Below are 21,694 nucleotides of genomic sequence, written 5' to 3'. Positions count from 1 at the left end.
ATAAGGTTCATCCTTGCGCTTATTTTTCTCATCGCCTGTCGCCATCTGAGCGCAACTATGATGTGGGTAACCGTGAACTGCTCGCCATCCGCTTAGCCCTGGCGAATGGCGACAGTGGTTGGAGGGGGTGACCGTTCCTTTTGTCGTTTGGACAGACCATAAGAACCTTGAGTACATCCGTTCTGCCAAACGACTTAATGCCCGTCAAGCTCGTTGGGCGTTGTTTTTCGCTCGTTTCGAGTTTGTGATTTCTTACCGTCCGGGTAGCAAGAACACCAAGCCTGATGCCTTATCCCGTCTGTTTAGTTCTTCTGTGGCTTCTACTGATCTCGAGGGGATTCTTCCTTATGGGCGTGTTGTCGGGTTGACAGTCTGGGGAATTGAAAGACAGGTTAAGCAAGCACTCACGCACACTGCGTCGCCGCGCGCTTGTCCTAGTAACCTCCTTTTCGTTCCTGTTTCCACTCGTCTGGCTGTTCTTCAGTGGGCTCACTCTGCCAAGTTAGCTGGTCATCCCGGTGTTCGAGGCACTCTTGCGTCTATTCGCCAGCGCTTTTGGTGGCCGACTCAGGAGCGTGACACGCGCCGTTTCGTAGACTGCGCGCAGAAGAAGTCTGGTAATTTTTTTTTCTGCTTCTGCTCCTGGTCTTGCTGGGTCTCAGTCTGTTCCCTGCCATCGCATCTCTCCTGTTCTTGTTCCTGCCCTTGCTGTGTCTCAGTCTGTCCCTAGTTCTCATTTTTTTTAGAGTAGTACCTAGTTTCCCTTTTTATCGTTTTTCGTTACGGTCCTGAGGAGAGGAGTTGGGTTCTTTCTCGGGACGTGCTGGACCGTTTGATCTATGATTTCCTCCGTTGCCGCCAGTGTTCCTCCTCGAGAGCGCCAGGAGGCGCTCGGTGAGTGGGGGTACTGTCATGTTTTGTCTTATATCATCTTGTCATTTTGCTTTTCCTTCTGTTCGTTTCCCCCCTGCTGGTCTTATTAGGTTCGTTCCCTTTTTCTATCCCTCTCTCTCCCCCCTCCCTCTCTCTCCTCTCTCTATCGTTCCGTTCCTGCTCCCAGCTGTTCCTATTCCCCTAATCATCATTTAGTCTTCCCACACCTGTTCCCGATCCTTTCCCCTGATTAGAGTCCCTATTTATTCCTTTGTGTTCCGTTCCTGTCCCGTCGGTTCCTTGTTTTGTATTCACCATGCTGTGATTGTGTTTCGCCCTGTCCTGTCGTGTTTTTTGCCTTCATCAGATGCTGCGTGTGAGCAGGTGTCTCTGTCTACTACGGCCTGCGCCTAAAGACCTGCAGTCTGTGGCCGCTTCTCTTGTCATTCCCCTCTACAGACTAGAGGATTTCTGTTATTCCCTGTTTGGACTTGAATAAACTCTGTTTCTGTTAAGTCGCTTTTGGGTCCTCTATCACCTGCATGACAAGTATAGGCTGTTTTCGGTTTTCGTTACGTTTATTGTTTTGTATTGATTCGTGTTACGTTTGTTTTATTAAACATGGATCGCAATCTACACGCTGCGTTTTGGTCTGACTCTCCTTCACCATTAGAAAACCGTTACAATAAGGTCACACCAAGATAATAAAAAACATTGAAAGGTCCGAGTGAGACCTTCCTGTCACATATCCCCAACGGCCTTAGAGAAACCAAATTAAAAAGACCAGCCCCAATGAAAGAGTCAGTGCCTTTCTCATCTTCATGTGTATTACCACAGATTGGGGACTAAGCATATCAATGGAAAGAAAGGCAAAACCCCACACTTTGTGATTATGCATTATTCTGATACTATAAACCGTAGGGGATACTGATATATTTTTTATCACACTATGAGAAGCCAAAAGAGGTAAAATATTTAGCACTAAATATTATCTACTGGTGAAACCTCAGAGCCTTGGTCCAGTGAAGGATAAGGGAGATTTACTTTTCTGCTTCCGAAGGGCCCAATTGTCTGTACGTCCCAGTCAAGCCTGTTTATAGTGACCATTCTTAACACTATTCAAAGGACAACTTCAAATACCATGAGATCAGTGGGTGGAGATACTCACATACATCTGCCCAGGTTTCAGCCTGCTGCACTACACTAAACTTAAAGGCACCGGATCAGTGTCATGATTAGATCCTCTTCAATTCAAAAGTAGCAAACCAGAACAAAACAATGACAAACATACACCTTATGAACACAAACAGTGCTATCATGTCCAGAAATTCATGAAGCAGTGAATGAACAGTAACAAAGGCGATTGGTTTGCTGGTTCATTAGCATGGCCTATCAGGATTAACCTTATCCTCTCTACCTGCGCCACCACTGTGTCATCCCTGTCACTGAGATGGGGATCAGCTAAATACCATTCACACTGCAGGAAAGATTGTATTTTTTTGACAGAGGATGATAGTATAAAAATAAAAAAACTCCTAACTGGAATGCTCTAGCAGGAACAAACCCTCACTCTGCTCTGCTGAGGAATCCTCTAACAGCTTGACATGGATGCCTGTTGGCTTAAGGAGATAGACTTAAGAAAACAACAGAACATCAGAGAATTGGAGGTATCCATAAACAAACAGATTTGAAAAGGGTTATTCATTTTTCATTGAAATAGTTTAATGCCTTGAGGCATAGACAGTACGCAACAGTGAAACAGAAATGTGAAAAGATAAGAATATTCCCCCCAAAAATTCAAACCAGTCACATTTTCCAATAGTGCACTTTTCCCACATTTTTTCCACAGAACAACAAACAGTATGCTCGCCTTAGATCGAGAAGACATATGGTATATCCCTCACCCTGTAAGAATGGTCACTATATCAGAAAACTCGTCAGGCTTAACTGCACATCTCCCCTGTCCCCTCCTATCCCAAACTGACATGGCTCTCCGGTTTCATAAACCCCCATGCACTTACCCCAGGAACCCCAGCGCCTACCTGGAATCCTTGCACAGTGATGCGCACCGTGTCCCCTACCTTTGCCCTGGTGGGGGTCATCAAAAGCTTGGGGCCCTTAGGAGCCGCTGGGGGGAGAGAGAGAGAGAGAGAGAGAGAGAGAGAGAGAGAGAGAGAGAGAGAGAGAGAGAGAGAGAGAGAGAGAGAGAGAGAGAGAGAGAGAGAGAGAGAAGAAAGAAAGAAAGAAAGAAAGAAAGAAAGAAAGAAAGAAAGAAAGAAAGAAAGAAAGAAAGAAAGAAAGAAAGAAAGAAAGAAAGAAAGAAAGAAAGAAAGAAAGAAAGAAAGAAAGAAAGAATGAAAGAAAGAAATAAAAAAGGAGATCAAAAAAGCAGTGTCATCCCAGTGGCATGTCAAGTAAATCCAGGAGGCACCTTTTTATTTTGGAGAGGGGTAGAGAGGGAGAGAGAGGCGAATACAATTTCCTGTCAATTAAGGTCATGGTGCGAGAGGCTAGGGACCTCCATGTCCTTTCATCAACAGCTAGGACAATGGTGGATTTATTTCCCCTTGGAGAGAGGGGACTAAATTGGATAGATAGTCATTACTGGAGGAGAATCGGAGCTCCCCAGGAGGAGTGTGGAAGCAGCGAGATAAGGAACACTCAGAGAACCTTGTCTTGGTACAGACAGGAGTCCTCAGATGATATCCATTATGTTCCTACTGAAACAATGGACATTTCAGGGGAGGGGAAATGGAAGCTTCCATATTCTTCACTTTCAGAGGGGCCTTTGGATTGTGTATGGAGCAGAGATTGAATGAAGACATTGAGTGATTTGCAAATTATTTAAGATTTAGTGTCATCTGTTAATCTACTGTATGTAACCTTGTTGATGTACTGTACAGCACTGTAGCAGGAGGACAGAGAGTCATTTTGTGGTGATGTGGCCATCATCGTGGGTTAAATGGGATCTGTATGAACTGGTTCTGCATTGTTTGAGTTGATTAACAATTTCCCTCTGATAACCATATAGAACGCTGTGATCCCAAATGTTAGACAATGAACCAAATACAAGTGATGAGATTTGGTTGGTCAGAGATGCACGCACAAGTGTAGTTATTCAGGAACTTTACAATAATTCAAATTCACACTTTTCAATATAAATCAAGTGCTTGTTTCAATTGATGAGTGAAACAAAAATTAAAATTAAAATAGATAAATGACCTCAATTTCACCCATAAATCAAGTCATAAAGTGTTGGCTGAACCGAATGAAGCTTCTCTTTTCTTGGGAAGTTACTGAATCTTACCCTGCATCTGCCTAATGGAATAAGAGTTCCTCTGTCACATTTGAAATGGGGATTGGAAATATGCATTGCACACATATATCAAGTCAGGGGACCCTTTTAGATAACAGGATCTCCATCCTTATCTTTCTGTTGCTCTCTTCCAGAGACATGAATCAGATGGAGGCATCACGATGTAGAGCACGGAGTGGGGAGACAGACGCAAGACTAGCGATACACATGAGAGATTAAGAGCTTGTCAACACAATGACAACAGTGACTCACTACAGTTACTATGTTGAAATGAAATGGGGGAATGAATCTTGGGCTAGCTAAATGTGTAAGAATAATATAACTGAAGGAACTGGGCAGAACTATAGTCGAGCACCTCTATTGTGTTAGGCCTAAAGTAGCCATAACAATCATCGCCCCATAAATGAAAGATATGACATTGAACCAAGCTTATCATACACATCAAAATAACAGTATTCTGCTTTAAGTGGTCTCAAGTCCATGATGAAGATGTCACTTTGCCATTTATCATGGGAGTGTGATTGCCACGCTGCCTGCATCCCACCTCCCACTTTCCGTCTGAAGGGTATTTTCAGTATTGGTTTCATGGCGTCACAGTGCTTTCTGGCACCACCAAGAGGATGATGGCTGATTTCTGGGATCCACTCCAACAACGACAGTTGGTGTCCCACGTCATCACTTTTGATTAGGACAGCATGCAATGTGACTGACATACTGCGGCACCCAGGAGGGCCTCACAAGGAAATAAGTCCTGGTCTCCCAAGACGTCGGCCAGCAACCCAACCTCCTCACTTTACAGCATGGAACTGTTAGCACTGTGGGATGGGTCAGTGCACACACAGTGCCCTCAGTAAACAACAGTGCTCGCTGCATCAGGTGAGCTTTGTAATCCAGCCAACATCAGCCTCTGACTATACAGATTTGGATGACTGCAGAGAACTCTAAAATAGACAGAGAACCTGCAGTATTGGCTGGTTGAGTGGTTTGACTGTGTGGTAGAGAGAGCGAAGACAGAAGCAACCATTTAAAAGGGGTGACTGTAGGATCATTGGGTCATCATCAATCCAACACTGTATAATTCAATGCACACATCCAACCCCCAGCCTGGATTGGACTTCATACAACAGCAAGATGAAAGTGGGATAAATATGGAGATGAGACGCAGGTGAACATAGAGACACACACACGCAAAGATAATATAATAATAATAATAATAATATATGCCATTTAGCAGACGCTTTTATCCAAAGCGACTTACAGTCATGTGTGCATACGTTCTACGTTCTACGCAAAGATGCACGCATGCACACACACACACTCACCTCACAGACCAACACACAGAGCATCTGCTCTCTGATTATCAGTCTGGCGAGGAAATGACTGGTGTATGCAGCCGTGGATCATTTCTCAGCACTGTATATGAAATTATAATTCCTCCAGTCTTTTCATGCTGATAAATAATAGACCATGCAAATAAAAAGAGTACTTTTAATTATTCAGATGTGCTGAGATCATAAATTCTGGCATGGAGAGGCCCAGGTGAGAAACCCACAGAGGTGTTGCTCATTCTGAGAGGTTCCCAAGACCTCAGCCCAAATCCATTTGTAAGGCGAGCACGGAGCAGCTTGTGAATATTCATGAAATGTAATACAACATTGGTCGGTTGTCAGATTGTCGCTCTGTCTCATGTGGCAATATTAAATCAGTGAAATATTTATTACTTATGGGCAGTGCAAAGACTGACCAAATACACCTTGGAAGGCCAGTGTAAGGGAGTGGGTGACACATCCCAGGAGCAATTAGCTGGCTTTAACCGTATAATCAGAAGACCGAGTTCTGCCCAATCTGAGGGATGGATTTAAAATGTGTCCCATTTTAGATGATCACATTCTACCAGGATATAAGGATATAAGAAATAATGTTTTGAAGTGGTGACATACATTTGCTACCTCAACACCTGTACTGTCTATTGTTGCATAGCCTACCCCAAGAGCTCTCACTCATACCACTCCAGTTTGAATCTGCTCCAAGCAGGTTTATGAATGGTATGAATTTCAAGTGTGCTCCAATTAAAATCAACTAATGCACATTTTCTGTTCTCTATTCTCAGGGTGTTGAGGAGGAATATCTGGAGAAGATCTTTCTATCTCTTTAAATAACAAAGCTACTGATAATTGAATGGCTTGAATTGCAGCATAGGAAAAGCCTTCTGAACATATGAAAGGCATTGACAGTTAGCAAGGCTTTCTCTGGGCCTAAATCCCTCTGGGCCGAGTATTTTTTACCATCAACATGTAACAATGGTAAAGAGGAGGCTGTTTCAATCAACACTCCAGCTATTTGTCTTGAGAAGACAGATAATACAGGTGTAGGATCTTAATTTGAACCAGTTTGCTACAGCAGAAAAATTATCCTGTAGAAACAGGACAGTTGAATTAATTGATTATAATTAATGGATATTTTTGTAGGGGTTGACATTTTTCTTAAGGGAAAATAAAGTCTGGAAATTACAAACTTCAGAAGCCTTTTTAAACATCAAGTACACTACACGTTTTTAAATTAAGGCATTGCAGGAAAGTTATCCTGCAACAGTGTGATCAAATTATGCTCCTACATCAGTAGATCCTTATTAATATTTTCATGATAACGTTCTTATTCCTATATGTTATATTCCTGCTTGGCATTGGAGCGTTAATATATGAGAGTAAAAATATAAACAGGTTAAACATTTATTATTTGCACTGTGCAGGCGCTTAAGCATTAAGCTGTCTCTTTCCCTGGCACATAGCCACTTGTCAGACATGGTTGGTAAATCCTTTATAGACCCTAAACACTGGTCCTTCCATGTTGGTTGAGTATTTTTCTCGCTCCGCTGTTGTTGTTGCTCTAACAACAGAAACACTATGAAAAGCTAAAGGGCGAGCAACGAGTGCCGCCCTCATGTCTATCAATACAACACAGTGAGAAAGTTACACTAGCAGGAGGAGAAGGAATTTTAAGACTTGAGACATGGATTGTGCATGTGTGCCATTCAGAGGGTGAATTGACAAGATAAAAAATGTAAGTGCCGTTGAATATGGTAGCAAGTGCCAGTCTCACCGGTTTGAGTAAAGAAGTGCAACGCTGCTGGGTTTTTCACGCTCAACAGTTTCCCGTGTGTATCAAGAATGGTCCACCACCCAAAGAACATCCAGACAATTTAACACAACTGTGGGAAGCGTTGGAGTCAACATTGGCCAGCATCCCTGTGGAACGCTTTTGACACCTTGTAGAGTCCATGCCTCGACGAATTGAGGCTGTTCTGAGGGTGAAAGGGGAGGGGGCAACTCAATATTAGGAAGGTGCTCCTAATGTTTGGTATACTCAGTGTATATTTTCTTCACTTTGATTATTTGTAGAATCAACTACAAACAAATAATCCCAAAGTCACATTCCCTCGTTAATCCTTGAAACAATTTAAATGAAAGTAAAGAAACCCCCTCCAATACAGGACATTTGTTGAGATTATGTCATCATATTTAGAGCATATGGGAGGCAGTGATTTGTGTCAGATGTGGGGGTACACAGAGTCGCCTCTACATTGACATCACGTGACTGGTTGTGTTTAAATTCTCATTTGGCTTCCCTTATTCAGGTTGACTTTTTCAATAACGGTTGTGAGTTAACTCAATCTAGCAACAGACGGCTCAATGAATTGCACCGTCAGTCACTACTGAGTTTTGCATTTCACTCTAAACTCGCAATCTGCTCAGCTGTAACACAATTAAGCATCAAATGGAAATCAGTGTTGTTCGGAGTAGATTTGCGAGGGAGACATAAGGAGGCTTGAGTAAAGCAGAGATTGAATAAGACTTCGGGGAGACAAGGAGAGAAGGGGAGAGGTGTGAGTTAGGGGAGGGGTATGTCTGTGTTGTACTCACCCAGTGTGACCTCTGTCTGCATGGGCATGGAGAGTGCTGGGTGCTTGACCTCACAGCTGAACATGGCATCATTGTCCAGCTGGGGGTTAAGGGTCCAGGTGAGTCTGGCCTGCACCAGCACAGAGCCATCACTCTGGGGGATGTGGGTGTGGCTGAAGTAGTAGAGTGGGTCAGTGCTCTGCACCCAACGGGGGAACTCCCGGCTCACCACAGTCTCTGGAATGACCTCAGTGGCAGGGCTGGGCTTCTGCTGCTGGCCCTGGGTGTGCTGCCCCGTGTTACGACCACGCTCAGGGCTCTCGGTGAACAGGCGGCCTGGCCGCCCCTCTGGATCCAACAAGGAAAGGGACCTCTGCAGCTTGGTGTCGTCCAGGTCCCTGCTGATGAGCGGCCTGGCACCCCGCACCCCCGCTGAGCCACCGCCGTCCTCTGCAACAGCTGAGGGGTGGATGTAGGAAATCACCTCTATCAACTCTCCATCTCGCTTAAAGTACACCTGAGAGAGAGAGAGAGAGAGAGAGAGAGAGAGAGAGAGAGAGAGAGAGAGAGAGAGAGTTGTCCCGCTGACTATTTTGATTCTTATTATCTTAATATTGTAAATATCTAAAGTAAGCTTTGGCAATATGTACATTGTTACGTCTTGCCAATAAAGCAAATTGAATTGAATTGAGAGAGAGAGACAAAAAGAGAGAGAGAGAGACGAGAGAGAGAGCGAGAACAAAGGGAAAGTGAGAGGGAAAGAGAGAGAGAGAGAGAGAGACAAAAAGGGGAAAGCGAGAGAGAAAAAGGGGAAAGCGAGAGAGAGAAATAGAAAGGGAGAGGGAGAGAATTGAGAGAGAGAGAGAAAAAAAGGGGGGAGAGAGAGTGAGGGAAATAGAAAGGAGAGAGAGAGAGAGAGAGAGAGAGAGAGAGAGAGAGAGAGAGAGAGAGAGAAAGAGAGAGAGAGAGAGAGAGAGAGAGAGAGAGAGAGAGAGAGAGAGAGAGAGAGAGAGAGAGAGAGAGGAGAGAGACAAAAAAAAAGGGAAAAGAGAGGGGGAGAGAGAGAGAAATAGAAAGGAGAGGGAGAGAATTGAGAGAGAGAGATAAAAAAGGGGGAGAGAGAGTGAGGGAAATAGAAAGGGAGAGAGAGAGAGAGAGAGAGAGAGAGGGGGGGGAGATGGAGAGAGACAAAAAGGGAAAAGAGAGGGAGAGAGAGAGAGAAATAGAAAGGGGAGGGAGAGAATTGAGAGAGAGAGAAAAAAAGGGGGGAGAGAGAGAGAGGGAAATAGAAAGGGAGAGAGATAAAGAGAGAGAGAGAGAGAGAGAGAGAGAGAGAGAGAGAGAGAGAGAGAGAGAGAGAGAGAGAGAGAGAGGGAGATGGAGAGAGACAAAAAAGGGAAAAGAGAAGGAGAGATATGGGTTGAATTATATCCCTTCCAGTCTTCTTATTACAGCTTCAAGTGGTGATCATGGGCTGTAGGTACTCAGTCACCAGTGAGCTGCTGAAGATGAGATGTGTCAGAGCTTTGCCCGGTCCTGGTGTTCAGCCAGGCTTTTCTGTCATATTACAGGAGTTTCCTCACTATTTCATGGGGGCATTTAAGATCCCTGGCTGGTAAATCTCTTGACAGGGAATTCAAGCTCCCATTTCAACACATAACCTCCAGATATTAGCTTTAACATCAGGATGCAGAACGAGTGCCCGTGGCATTGCTAGTTGTGAAGCTCCCTACTCATACTGTGATGTTAGATGTTCTATTTCCTTTATTTATTCGAAAAGAAAAATGTGACTCGTAGTCCGTTAGGGGACCTTTGGACATTTGGAATCAATTTGCGAAAGTATTATTAGCCTAATATACATTTCACTCCATTGTTTGTCTTTTCTGTAAAAAGAGATCGCTGAGGCATGCTTTGATTTGATGTCACCTCAGGGGCTGTTCACTCTGCTGGGTAAATAGCAGTAATGAGTGTAAACCAGTGTGACATAAGGCCATGCTCCTGGGGGCTGACTCTCTATGGCTCCATATGAACAGATACCAATAGGGAGAGAACAGACGACCAGCACTCCTCCTAACATGAACGCAACACTTTCAGGTTTATAGGCTTTTAGCTACAGCACATCATAGACAGTACAGTACATAGCTATTGATTGAACAATGAACAAGGGATTTAAATGACTCCTCCATACGGTGTACTGTATCTCCTTGTTTAACACAACAGTGCATGTATCCCTGCTAGTGACATGATAATACAGTAGTACTACAGTGTATATTGTATACAGCTGTCACACAAATACAGTTTTCTGTGTTGAGAGCCTAAATATAAATCAACTGATCCGTGCTATGTTGACTTCCCATGTACTGTGTATGCCTACAGAAGTAGGATCTTTAATTTGACCTGTTTCTCACAGCAGGAAAACAATCTTGAAGCAAAAGGACATTTCAATTATAATTAGAGATGTTTTGTAGGGGTTGATACATGTTTTGTTAGGGCAAATCAAGACTGACATTTTAAAGTGGAAAGTTCAAACTTTGAAGCCTTTTTCAACCTTGAATACACCACAAGATGTATTCCTACTTCTGAACGAAGAGTTTCTCTCTGAGTCGGACGCGAGGGATATACTGTTGACACCCGACCAGGCTTCGATCCCCGTGATTCACTGGAGAAGGAAACGGCGATTCCGAGGCAAAAGATCAGGGTTCCTTGTGAGGACCAGGCGACGAGTGGCTAATCTGCCCTAATGTTCAATCGATAGAAAATAGATAGGACGAACTGAAAGCACGTAAATCCTACCAATGGGAAATTAAAACTGTAATATTTTATGCTTTACCGAGTCGTGGATGAACGACGACATTAAGAACATAGAGCTGGTAGGTTATACACTCTGTTGGAAAGACAGAACAGCAGCCTCTGGTAAGACATGGGGCGGGGCCTATGCATTTATGTAAACAACAGTTGGTGCACAATATCTAAGGAAGTCTCAAAGTTTTGCTCGCCTGAGGTGGAGTATCTTATGATAAGCTGCAGACCTCACTTTTTACCCAGAGAGTTTTCATCAGTTTCTTTCATAGCTGTCTACATACCACCACAGAGTGAGGTTGGAACTAAAACCGCACTCAATGAGCTGTATTCCGCCATAAGCAAACAGGAAAACGTTCATCCAGAGGCGGCAGTCCTAGTGGCTGGTGACTTTAACGCAGGGAAACTTAAATCCATTTTACCGAATTTCTATCAATATGTTAAATGTGCAACCAGAGGGAAAAAATCTACACCACCTCTACTCCACACACAGATGCATACAAAGCTCTCCCTCGCCCTCCATTTGGCAAATCTGACCATAACTCTATCCTCCTGATTCCTGTTTACAAGCTAAATTTAAGCAGGAAGCATCAGTGACTCGGTCTATAAAAAAGTGGTCAGATGAAGCAGATGCTAAACTACAGGACTGTTTTTCTAGCACAGACTGGAATATGTTCTGGGATTATTCTGATGGCATTGAGGAGTACATCACATCAGTCACTGGCTTTATCAATAAGTGCATCGAGGATGTCGTCCCCACAGTGACTGTACGTACAGTACATACCCCAACCAGAAGCCACGGATTACAGGCAACATTCGCACTGAGTTAAAGGGTAGAGCTGCTGCTTTCAAGGAGTGGGACTCTAACCCGGAAGTTTATAAGAAATCATGCTATGCCGTCCAACGAACCATCAAACAGGCAAAGAGTCAATACAGAACTAATCAAATCAAAGTTTATTTGTCACGTGCGCCGATAACAGTAGCGAGGCTATATACAGACACTGGTTAGTCGGGCTGATTGAGGTAGTATGTACATGTAGATATGGTTAAGTGACTATGCATATATGATGAACAGAGAGTAGCAGTAGTGTAAAAGAGGGGTTGGCGGGTGGTGGGTGGCGGGACACAATGCAGATAGCCTGGTTAGCCAATGTGCGGGAGCACTGGTTGGTCAGCCCAATTGAGGTAGTATGCACATGAATGTCCATTTAAAGTGACTAACCGGCTACATACAGACACCGGTTACGTCAGGCTGATTGAGATAGTATGTACATGTAGATATGGTTAAGTGACTATGCATATATGATAAACAGAGAGTAGCAGCAGCGTAAAACAGGGGTTGGGCGGGACACACAATGTAAATAGTCTGGGTAGCCATTTGATTACCTGTTCAGGAGTCTTATGGCTTTGGGGGTAAAAACTGTTGAGAAGCCTTTTTGTCCTAGACATGGCACTCCGGTACCGCTTGCCATGCGGTAGTAGAGGGAACAGTCTATGACTGGGGTGGCTGGGGTCTTTGACAACTTTTAGTGGCTTCCTCTGACACCGCCTGGTGTAGAGGTCCTGGATGGCAGGCAGCTTAGCCCCAGTGATGTACTGGGCCATAAGCACTACCCTCTGTAGTGCCTTGCGTTCGGAGGCCGAGCAAGGTGATTTTTTTGAGCACTCTTAGCTTTGCCATTGAGGAACTGAAGCAAGCACGTTTTTAGGTTTTTGTTTGAAACACAGCCCTGCATCCCCACCATCACACATTTACTGTAAACGTACCATTAGAAATCACAATCTGGGTCAGACGGGCATCATTCGTAAACATATTTTATTGCCAACATGGCTAGATAAGATATAAAATACAGTGTTAGACTTTCAAAAGGCACTTCAGACAAACAGATTGTAATTTTTCGGCTCATAGAATGGAGTCATGAGTGCATTTAAGTGCTTGTTCCGCAGCAAAAACCATAAGGAACTATGTTCAGGATAATCCAGGGTATAACGCATGTCATCCCTGTAACTGTGGATCAAACATTGCAATCATAAATGTTAATACTGTAAATTACATGAGTTTTCAAATAAGGAAATGTGAAGTGCACAGTTTTCTTGTATGATTTTCAAACTGTATAGGGGATAACAAGGGCTGTGAGTGGAAAGGGCTATGTAACCTTCAGTCTTAAGTAACCATACCAAATGTAACATATCAACATTATTGGAGGTTTACATAAAATACCAACTGTCAGTCCAGGATGAATGGCTGCCTTGACGTTTGAAAAAGCTTGAATCCACAAAGCACCTTGCTTTTATCCAGAACATATAACAAAATCAAGCTCTAGGATGTGTCCTTCCTATTTAGAAAAATAGCTCAAGATTTGCTGAAGCAGTGGCACATTTGGTGCAGTCACATCTGTTGTATGCACTGCTGACCAGTGTGGGGCACTATCTCTCCTACTTTCCCAAACAATGAAGTGAGTGCAGAAGGATTCATACAACTCTACTGTGCAATTTATTTATTTACTGTTTTCTTTAGAAATATATTTTGACAGAGAAAACTGTTGCTTTGAGGTTGTTTTGTACTTAAATAATCATTGCATGTTATTCAAACCAGTAAAAGGATATCTTGTATAAGGTCTGGAAGAGTTGCATCATATGGACCTCAGGTGCCAGTGAGAGACCATCATTGTGGATGTCTATATAATCCCATTATCATTTTATATAGTACTTTATGTTACTACTCAATAATTCAGGATCATTCATACACATACAGTGGGGTCTGGAATTATTGGATCCCTTGATAAAGATGAGACAAAAATGTATACATATACTGAGCTATATTGTATGCTCATTATTTATATATATTGTATCACTCCAGACCTGACTGCCCTCGACCAGCACAAAAACATCCTGTGGCGGACTGCAATAGCATCAAATAGTCCCCGCGATATGCAAAGGCCAGCCTCTTCAGGCAGAAATTTGCATCCTGTAGCTCTAACTCCAAAAAGTTCTGGGACACTGTGAAGTCCATGGAGAACAAGAGCAACTCCTCCCAGCTGCACACTGCACTGAGGCTAGGTAACAACAAGCATTTCTCAACAGCTGGCCATGCCTTCCTCCTGGCTACTCCAACCTCGGCCAACAGCTCCACCCCCCCACCCCTACTCGCCCAAGCCTCTCCAGGTTCTCCTTTACCCAAATCCAGATAGCAGATGTTCTGAAAGAGCTGCAAAATCTGGACCCGTACAAATCAGCTGGGCTTGACCACCTGGACCCTCTATTTCTGAAACTAGCCGCCGCCATTGTCGCAACCCCTATTACCAGCCTGTTCAACCTCTCTTTCATATCGTCTGAGATCCCCAAGGATTGGAAAGCTGCCGCAGTCATCCCCCTCTTCAAAGGGGGAGACACCCTGGACCCAAACTGTTACAGACCTATATCCATCCTGCCCTGCCTATCTAAGGTCTTCGAATGCCAAGTCAACAAACACGTCACTGACCATCTCAAATCCCACCGTGCCTTCTCCGCTGTGCAATCTGGTTTCCGAGCCAGTCACGGGTGCACCTCAGCCACGCTCAAGGTACTAAACGATATCATAACCGCCATCGATAAAAGACAGTACTGTGCAGCAATCTTCATCGACCTTGCCAAGGCTTTCGACTCTGTCAATCACCATATTCTTATCGGCAGACTCAGTAGCCTCGGTTTTTCTGATGACTGCCTTGCCTGGTTCACCAACAACTTTGCAGACAGAGTTCAGTGTGTCAAATCGGAGGGCATGCTGTCCGGTCCTCTGGCAGTCTCTATGGGGGTGAAACAGGGTTCAATTCTCGGGGCGACTCTTTTCTCTGTATATATCAATGATGTTGCTCTTGCTCCGGGCGATTCCCTGATCCACCTCTACGCAGACGACACTATTCTGTATACTTCCGGCCCGTCCTTGGACACAGTGCTTTCTAACCACCAAACGAGCTTCAACGCCATACAACACTCCTTCCGTGGCCTCCAACTGCTCTTAAACGCTAGTAAAACCAAATGCATGCTTTTCAACCATTCGCTGCCTGCACCCGCACGCCCGACTAGCATCACCACTCTGGATGGTTCCGACCTAGAATATGTGGACATCTATAAGTACCTAGGTGTCTGGCTAGACTGTAAACTCTCCTTCCAGACTCATATCAAACATCTCCAATCTAAAATCAAATCTAGAATCGGCTTTCTATTCTGCAACAAAGCCTCCTTCACTCACGCCGCCAAACTTACCCTAGTAAAACTGACTATCCTACCGATCCTAAACTTCGGCGATGTCATCTACAAAATAGCTTCCAATACTCTACTCAGCAAACTGGATGCAGTTTATCACAGTGCCATCTGTTTTGTTACTAAAGCACCTTATACCACCCACCACTGCGACCTGTATGCTCTAATCGGCTGGCCCTCGCTACATATTCGTCGCCAGACCCACTGGCTCCAGGTCATCTACAATTCCATGCTGGTCACGATGGCAACACCCACCCGTAGCACGCGCTCCAGCAGGTGTATCTCTCTGATCATCCCTAAAGCCAACACCTCATTTGGCCGCCTTTCGTTCCAGTTCTCTGCTGCCTGTGACTGGAACGAATTGCAAAAATCGCTGAAGTTGGAGACTTTTATCTCCCTCACCTACTTCAAACATCTGCTATCTGAGCAGCTAACCGATCGCTGCAGCTGTACATAGTCTATCGGTAAATAGCCCACCCAATTTTACCTACCTCATCCCCATACTGTTTATATTTATTTACTTTTCTGCTCTTTTGCACACCAATATCTCTACATGTACATGACCATCTGATCATGTATCACTCCAGTGTTAATCTGCAAAATTGTAATTATTCGCCTACCTCCTCATGCCTTTTGCACACAATGTATATAGACTCTTTGTTTGCTCCATGTGTAACTCTGTGTTGTCTGTTCACACTGCTATGCTTTATCTTGGCCAGGTCGCAGTTGCAAATGAGAACTTGTTCTCAACTAGCCTACCTGGTTAAATAAAGGTGAAATAAATAAAAAATAAAAAAAATATATATTTTTTTTACATTATATTCTGAGGAAGAGATTTTGTAAAAAAAATCTAATTGAAAAAAGATTGTGGTCAAAATTATGGGCACCCCTGTTTTCAATAGTCTCGCACCCTCCATTTGCGAGGATAACGACATTCTAAAATGTTTTATGAGATTGGAGAACACGTTTGGAAGGCTCTTAGACCATTCTTCCATACGCAATCTTTCCAGATCCTTGATATCCTTCCAATTATGGACTGCCCTCTACAAAACAAACAAAATGTTGATTTTGTGGTCGAATAACCTTTTCTTTGTGGATTTTGATTAATGCTTTTGGGATAATTCTCGTGCTGGAAGATCCATCTATTTTTTGCTTATTAAGTGTGCCAATGAATATGGACCCCACTGTATATACATGATAGTCAGTACTTTCTGGAAGGTAGAACACTTTAAAAGTAGGTTAAATCATTGAATAGTAATTAGTCAGTATTGTATTGGTTTACTATGCATAATTTACAATGGGAAGAATACCGTTTGTTACATTTCATGGATTATGAAATCCTCTCACATTAAGACAAAAATACACCGATCAATTGAATTTTCCTTTGAATTTGTGAATACACTTTCGGTAAAAGAAATTGAAATTGATACCCTGATATTCATCCTGATAGTCAAACTGATCGACTTACCTGAAATACCCAATCCTCACGTTTTCACTAGGCTTAAAGGGGCAACCAGAAGTTGCTATGTCCATTGATTATTGAAGACTATAACCTATAAAATACCTCATGAGCCCATCAGAACTCAAAATATAAGCGTGTTTTTCTCCAATGTTTGTAAACAACGTAAATGTAAACAAACACTATAGAGCCTCAAAACTATCATCTGTTTATGAATTTGAGAGTCTTTACATTTCTCCAGCCCCATCCCTTATCTTTATGTTTTTGTTATTGCCACTTTAATCAGCATAGTAGAGGCAATGAAAGCCCATTGTAATAGAGATGTCTTTAGGCTGGCTACTTCTTTTGGTGTCTGCATATGAGTCTTGCTGCTGGCTGTAATTTAGACAGTGGGCAGTGGTAGCTGTGTTGTAATGAGAAGCTATTTGTGGTTTTCAGTGGTCTTTATGCATGGTCCTTTATAGTGGAATAAAGTGATTATCAATCACGCCTCTGTTCTACATCCCCAAATGCATCAGGGTCCAATGTGTTCAGACAATAGAGCCAGAGCACACACCACCAGCTTCATTCGGATTCGAGAGAGCTTTGACAAACAAACAAAGATGTAATTCTGAACGCCCGCCCAAGCACAATGCCTTGGTGTTAGCGAAATTAAGCTGGTGCGGCACGAGGTAGGCTCTGCAATTCCCGGTGAATAGACAGTGATGAAAAGCACCTGCACTTCAGATACTGCCAGCCTTAACCCCTTCGCCCTAACACCTTGGTTCCAAAGATCATTTCGAAGCGTAACAATAATCCATTCTCTTCCCCCAATTGCCCAAATACACCTTAATGTTGACACAATCAGAGGGACAAGGCAGTACATGGTGACAGTGTGACTCAAAGAGAGAGAAAGAGAGAGAGAGAGAGAGAGAGAAGACGGAGAAAGAGAGAGATTAAACAATAGTAGCTACGACTTAATCATCTCTCATAATTAGCTGTCATTATCCTTCCTCTTTTCAATCAGTAGTTACTTGTGCTCTGAGGATGCTGTAATGCCTGTCACAAGATAACTATTAATGCTATATGATAGGCTCATCAAAAGTATCTAAAATTGAAGATGATACAGTTTTTACAGTACCTAGCGAAGCAACAACACTCTTGTTGCTTGTATAGTTTCTTCAAAGCTGACAAATGAATCTTTCCGGTGAATAACTGGTGAAAGAAAGGAATGGATGTTCACAACCCAGTGCACAGCTCTTGTATGACATAGCAGCCATTGATTACGCTTACGAGCTAACCTAAAAAACTCCCGCCCAGAAACAAATGATGGCTGATCACATAAGCTGCAATGTGAAAGTCTGTATGGTAACCAAAACACTGTTGACCTCTGTTAAATGGTGTATGTATAAACACAGAACATGCATTGACAAAGACCAAGAAAAGCATTTAAGACTTGGAAAATAGCAAACAGAGCCCACAACAGCTCATTTTGTAACAAGCTCCCAGGCAACAGCACTGACAAAGAGCAAATGCGTTTGATCAAAAGGCAGAATGGCGTTTGAAGTTGCATTCACAAAACCCAGGCCAATACAGTAGTGCTGCTGGAGCAGATCCTTATACGGCTAATAATGGGGTTTCATAATACCATAACTTCAAATAACAACAATTAATGACATAATGAGAATACAATTCCATTATGCTGAATACTTTGGTTAATGACATGTTACAAATAAAGACTACTGGTTGATGAAGCACTATGTAGTATGGTGTATATGTATTTGCAACTAAAAAGTCTGCAAACATGGGATTTACTATGCTGGCGAGTGTCTCTTGAAATAAATCCAAAACGATTTCTTCTGACTTAACTTTTTTTTTAAATTGATATTGTCCTCCACTGGTTAAGGACCACAGCATTATATCTCCAAGGAGATGAAAAAGAGAAATGTGCAGGATTGGGGAATCATAAAATATATCTGTGAACAATGTCAGAATTTGTTTACTGGGTTTTGATTTAGTCCTACAGCACTGGGTAACCCTGGCAGGGTGATTAGCTCTCCACAGAGGCATTACAACTTCTTCTGGAGTCAACAAAAGTACTGTATCCTCTAATATTTAGAATCATAGCATGGTCATGTTACAAACACAGACACACTTTCATTCAGTACTTCATGTAAATATATAGTTACTTGTTCCATTTCCTTGGAGACAACTCTCCTTGTCAACCAGTTTCTTAATCATAAATCTAAACTGCCCACTCCTACCACTCAATCTTCATCCAGAAAGGTTGCTTCTTTTGTTACCTCACGTAACCTAACATGAATTTAATGCTCGAACCTCTAAGTGGTTTTGAACTGAGTCCCTGATCGTGCTGGTTAAGTAATTATTTATTTTTAAATCAAATCAAATGTATTTATATAGCTCTTTTTCCATCAGCTAATATCTAAAAGTTCTGTACAGAAACCCAGCCTAAAACCCCAAACAGCAAGCAATGCAGGTGTAAGAAGCACGGTGGCTAGGAAAAACTCCATAGAAAGGCCAAAACCTAGGAAGAAACCTAGAGAGGAACAAGGCTCTGAGGGGTAACCAGTCCTCTTCTGGCTGTGCAGGGTGGAGATTATAACAGAACATGGCCAAGATTTTCAAATGTTCATAAATGACCAGCATGGTCAAATAATAGTAATCACTGTAGTTGTCGAGGGTACAACAGGTCAGCACCTCAGGAGTAAATGTCAGTTGGCTTTTCATAGACGATCATTGAGAGTATCTCTACCGCTCCTGCTGTCTCTAGAGAGTTGAAAACACCAGGTCTGGGACAGGTAGCACGTCCGGTGAACAGGTCAGGGTTCCATTGCCGCAGGCAGAACAGTTGAACAGTTGAGATGGGACAACATAATCCTCTTGTCTAATTTCACACAGCCTAACAGTTAAACAAATCAAAATTCAAAGGTTAAAACATGCTACTAAATGATTTTGAAACATCAAAATGATCGAGGTTTTAGGGGTTCTGTTAGACCATATCAAAATGCATTAAGAGTATATAGTGAAAGATTTAGTCAATTAAGCTCTTTTTCTAATTACCAAGAGTCAGATGAACTCATAGACACAATTTTTATGTCTCTTTGTGCAGTTTGAAGGAAATTTTATGAAGGTAATTTAGCCTGCCATTGTTAACTAGCATTAGCGTAATGACTGAAAGTCTACCCGAACAGCTAGCAAGCCTTAACGGACCACTCTCCGTGAATCATCCAATACTCTTCCATAATAATTGCCATATTTGCCACAGAGCTTCTAACACGTCAGCTACAAAGGAGAGCAGAAAGGTAAAACAATTATGAAATGAAAAGTTAAAGGAGAAAGATAGGCTACAACGACCAAGAGGCAACAGGTAGGCTGCTACTTTATATTCTGAATGAAGTTGTTGTTGTTTGTAACTGTGTAGGACAAGAAAGCGCATAGAGTCTCAGTTAGCCTAGCTAGCTATGTAGCTTCTCTCAGTTTGATGCAGTCAAGACAGGTACTACCTAATCATATTGGATGAAAAATAATCTAGTTTTGTCAGCTATTATTCTACTATAGCGTGAGTCGGCACGGTTGGTTGCTATCTCTCGTCTCTCCCTCCTCCTTGTTCCCCATTCTGTCTCACTCGCTCACACTCACCGAAGCCTACACACACAGCACGGTCCCTGCTAGAGCGTCACCTCTCTGTACCTCCAGTCCCTCACGCTTTATCAGCTCCGGTTAATAAAGTAGCTTATAGAATTTACTTTTCTGCTGCTTCCCTTACTCGGCTCAGATCGTGTCTAGTTGTCCTCGCATCCATTAGGAACGATTATCTATATTTAAAAAATGTATTCATGCACATCGGGTCTGGATGGGAAAGCCCCAGGTCTATTTCTTGAAAGCCTCTAGTGTGAGGCGGCTAGATGTACAAGTATAAATCCTGGACAGGACACTAGTCTATTGCAGGGCCATCACCACAATCTGTCTCCTTATGTAACATGTACCCTCTATATTACCTTCTATATGTATTTAGACAGAAGTTTACAGTCTGACCAAATCCACTCGTAGAATCATCAGTGATTTGATGAGTCATAAAACTCCTGACCAGATCCACTGACACCCATCTTTGAATCCAAATGACTACCCCACTGCATGAGTTGATTCTCTACATGACCAGAGCTACTCAGGGAGTCTAATGGAAAGACTACAGGCATACATATATTTGGAGAGATGGTCTTTCAGATCTATCTCATTTCCTCCTTCAAGGTTGGGAGAGAAGTCCAGCAGAGCAGGACTGTAATGACTTAAAACCAGCTGTGGGATCATTATAGCAGAGTGTCAGGCAGGCCATGGAACGCACTCATGGGGCTTTATATAGGTGGTCAGTCAGTACCTGAGAGACGGAAATCATGTTCACCTTGTATTCACCTCTCACTGGGTTCATAATTAAATGATTAATGGCCCAGTGGGGACGAACTGCGAGTGGCACCACTCACGCAGTGTTCGTAGGCTCATAGGCCAGAAGACAGAGAAGCATGTGGCTTCAGCTATCTCTTCTACCTTGTCTGCTATCTCAAAAAGTTTAGGGAATAGCAGGGTGTCTAATGGAAATTACTGGTACAATCATTACTAATTAGTCACTTTGTGATAAGAGTAATGATCCAAACTCGGTCTACCCGTATGTACACGTTTGATATTTTTTTTAAATAGTCCCTATAATGACCACATTGCCTGGTGTATTTATATAAATTATGATTCACAAGTCAAACTCTTCCATAGAAAATAATCTCTTCAATCATCCCCTTCTACAACTACACAGAACAAAAATATAAACATGTAAAGTGTTTGTCCCATGTTCTATGAGCTGAAATAAAACATCCCAGAAATCTTCCATATGCACAAAAAGATTATTTCTCTCAAATGTTGTGCAGAAATGTGTTTAAATCCCTGTAAGTGAGCATTTCTCCTTCATCAAGATAATCCATCCACCTAGCAGGTGTGACTTATCAAGAAGCTGATTAAACAGCAGGATCATTACACAGGTGCACCTTGTGCTGGGGACAATAAAAGGACACTCTAAAATGTGCAGTTGTGTCACACAACACAATGTCACAGATGTCTCAA

General features: G+C 42.8%; 1 protein-coding gene across 3 annotated transcripts in view; it reads right to left on the bottom strand.

Annotated features, from left to right (window-relative positions):
- LOC124004279 (immunoglobulin superfamily member 21-like) overlaps window positions 1–21,694 on the bottom strand; it is a 328,369-nt gene that overhangs the window by 8,424 nt on the left and 298,251 nt on the right. For 2 of the 3 annotated variants that reach the window (XM_046313063.1, XM_046313065.1), the window contains exons 6-7: window positions 8,110–8,605; window positions 2,895–3,001 (exon numbers count right to left, since the gene is read on the bottom strand). In XM_046313063.1, coding sequence (XP_046169019.1) covers window positions 2,895–3,001; window positions 8,110–8,605 — 603 coding nt within the window. The remainder of the gene's footprint in view (window positions 1–2,894; window positions 3,002–8,109; window positions 8,606–21,694) is intronic. The other variant, XM_046313064.1, reaches the window with a different exon arrangement.

The sequence above is a fragment of the Oncorhynchus gorbuscha genome, linkage group LG18 (assembly GCF_021184085.1).
Source record: "Oncorhynchus gorbuscha isolate QuinsamMale2020 ecotype Even-year linkage group LG18, OgorEven_v1.0, whole genome shotgun sequence".
Classification (NCBI taxonomy): Eukaryota; Metazoa; Chordata; class Actinopteri; order Salmoniformes; family Salmonidae; genus Oncorhynchus; species Oncorhynchus gorbuscha.
The sequence above is the reverse complement of the archived record's forward strand: the minus strand, read 5'-3'. Positions and strand labels throughout refer to the sequence as shown.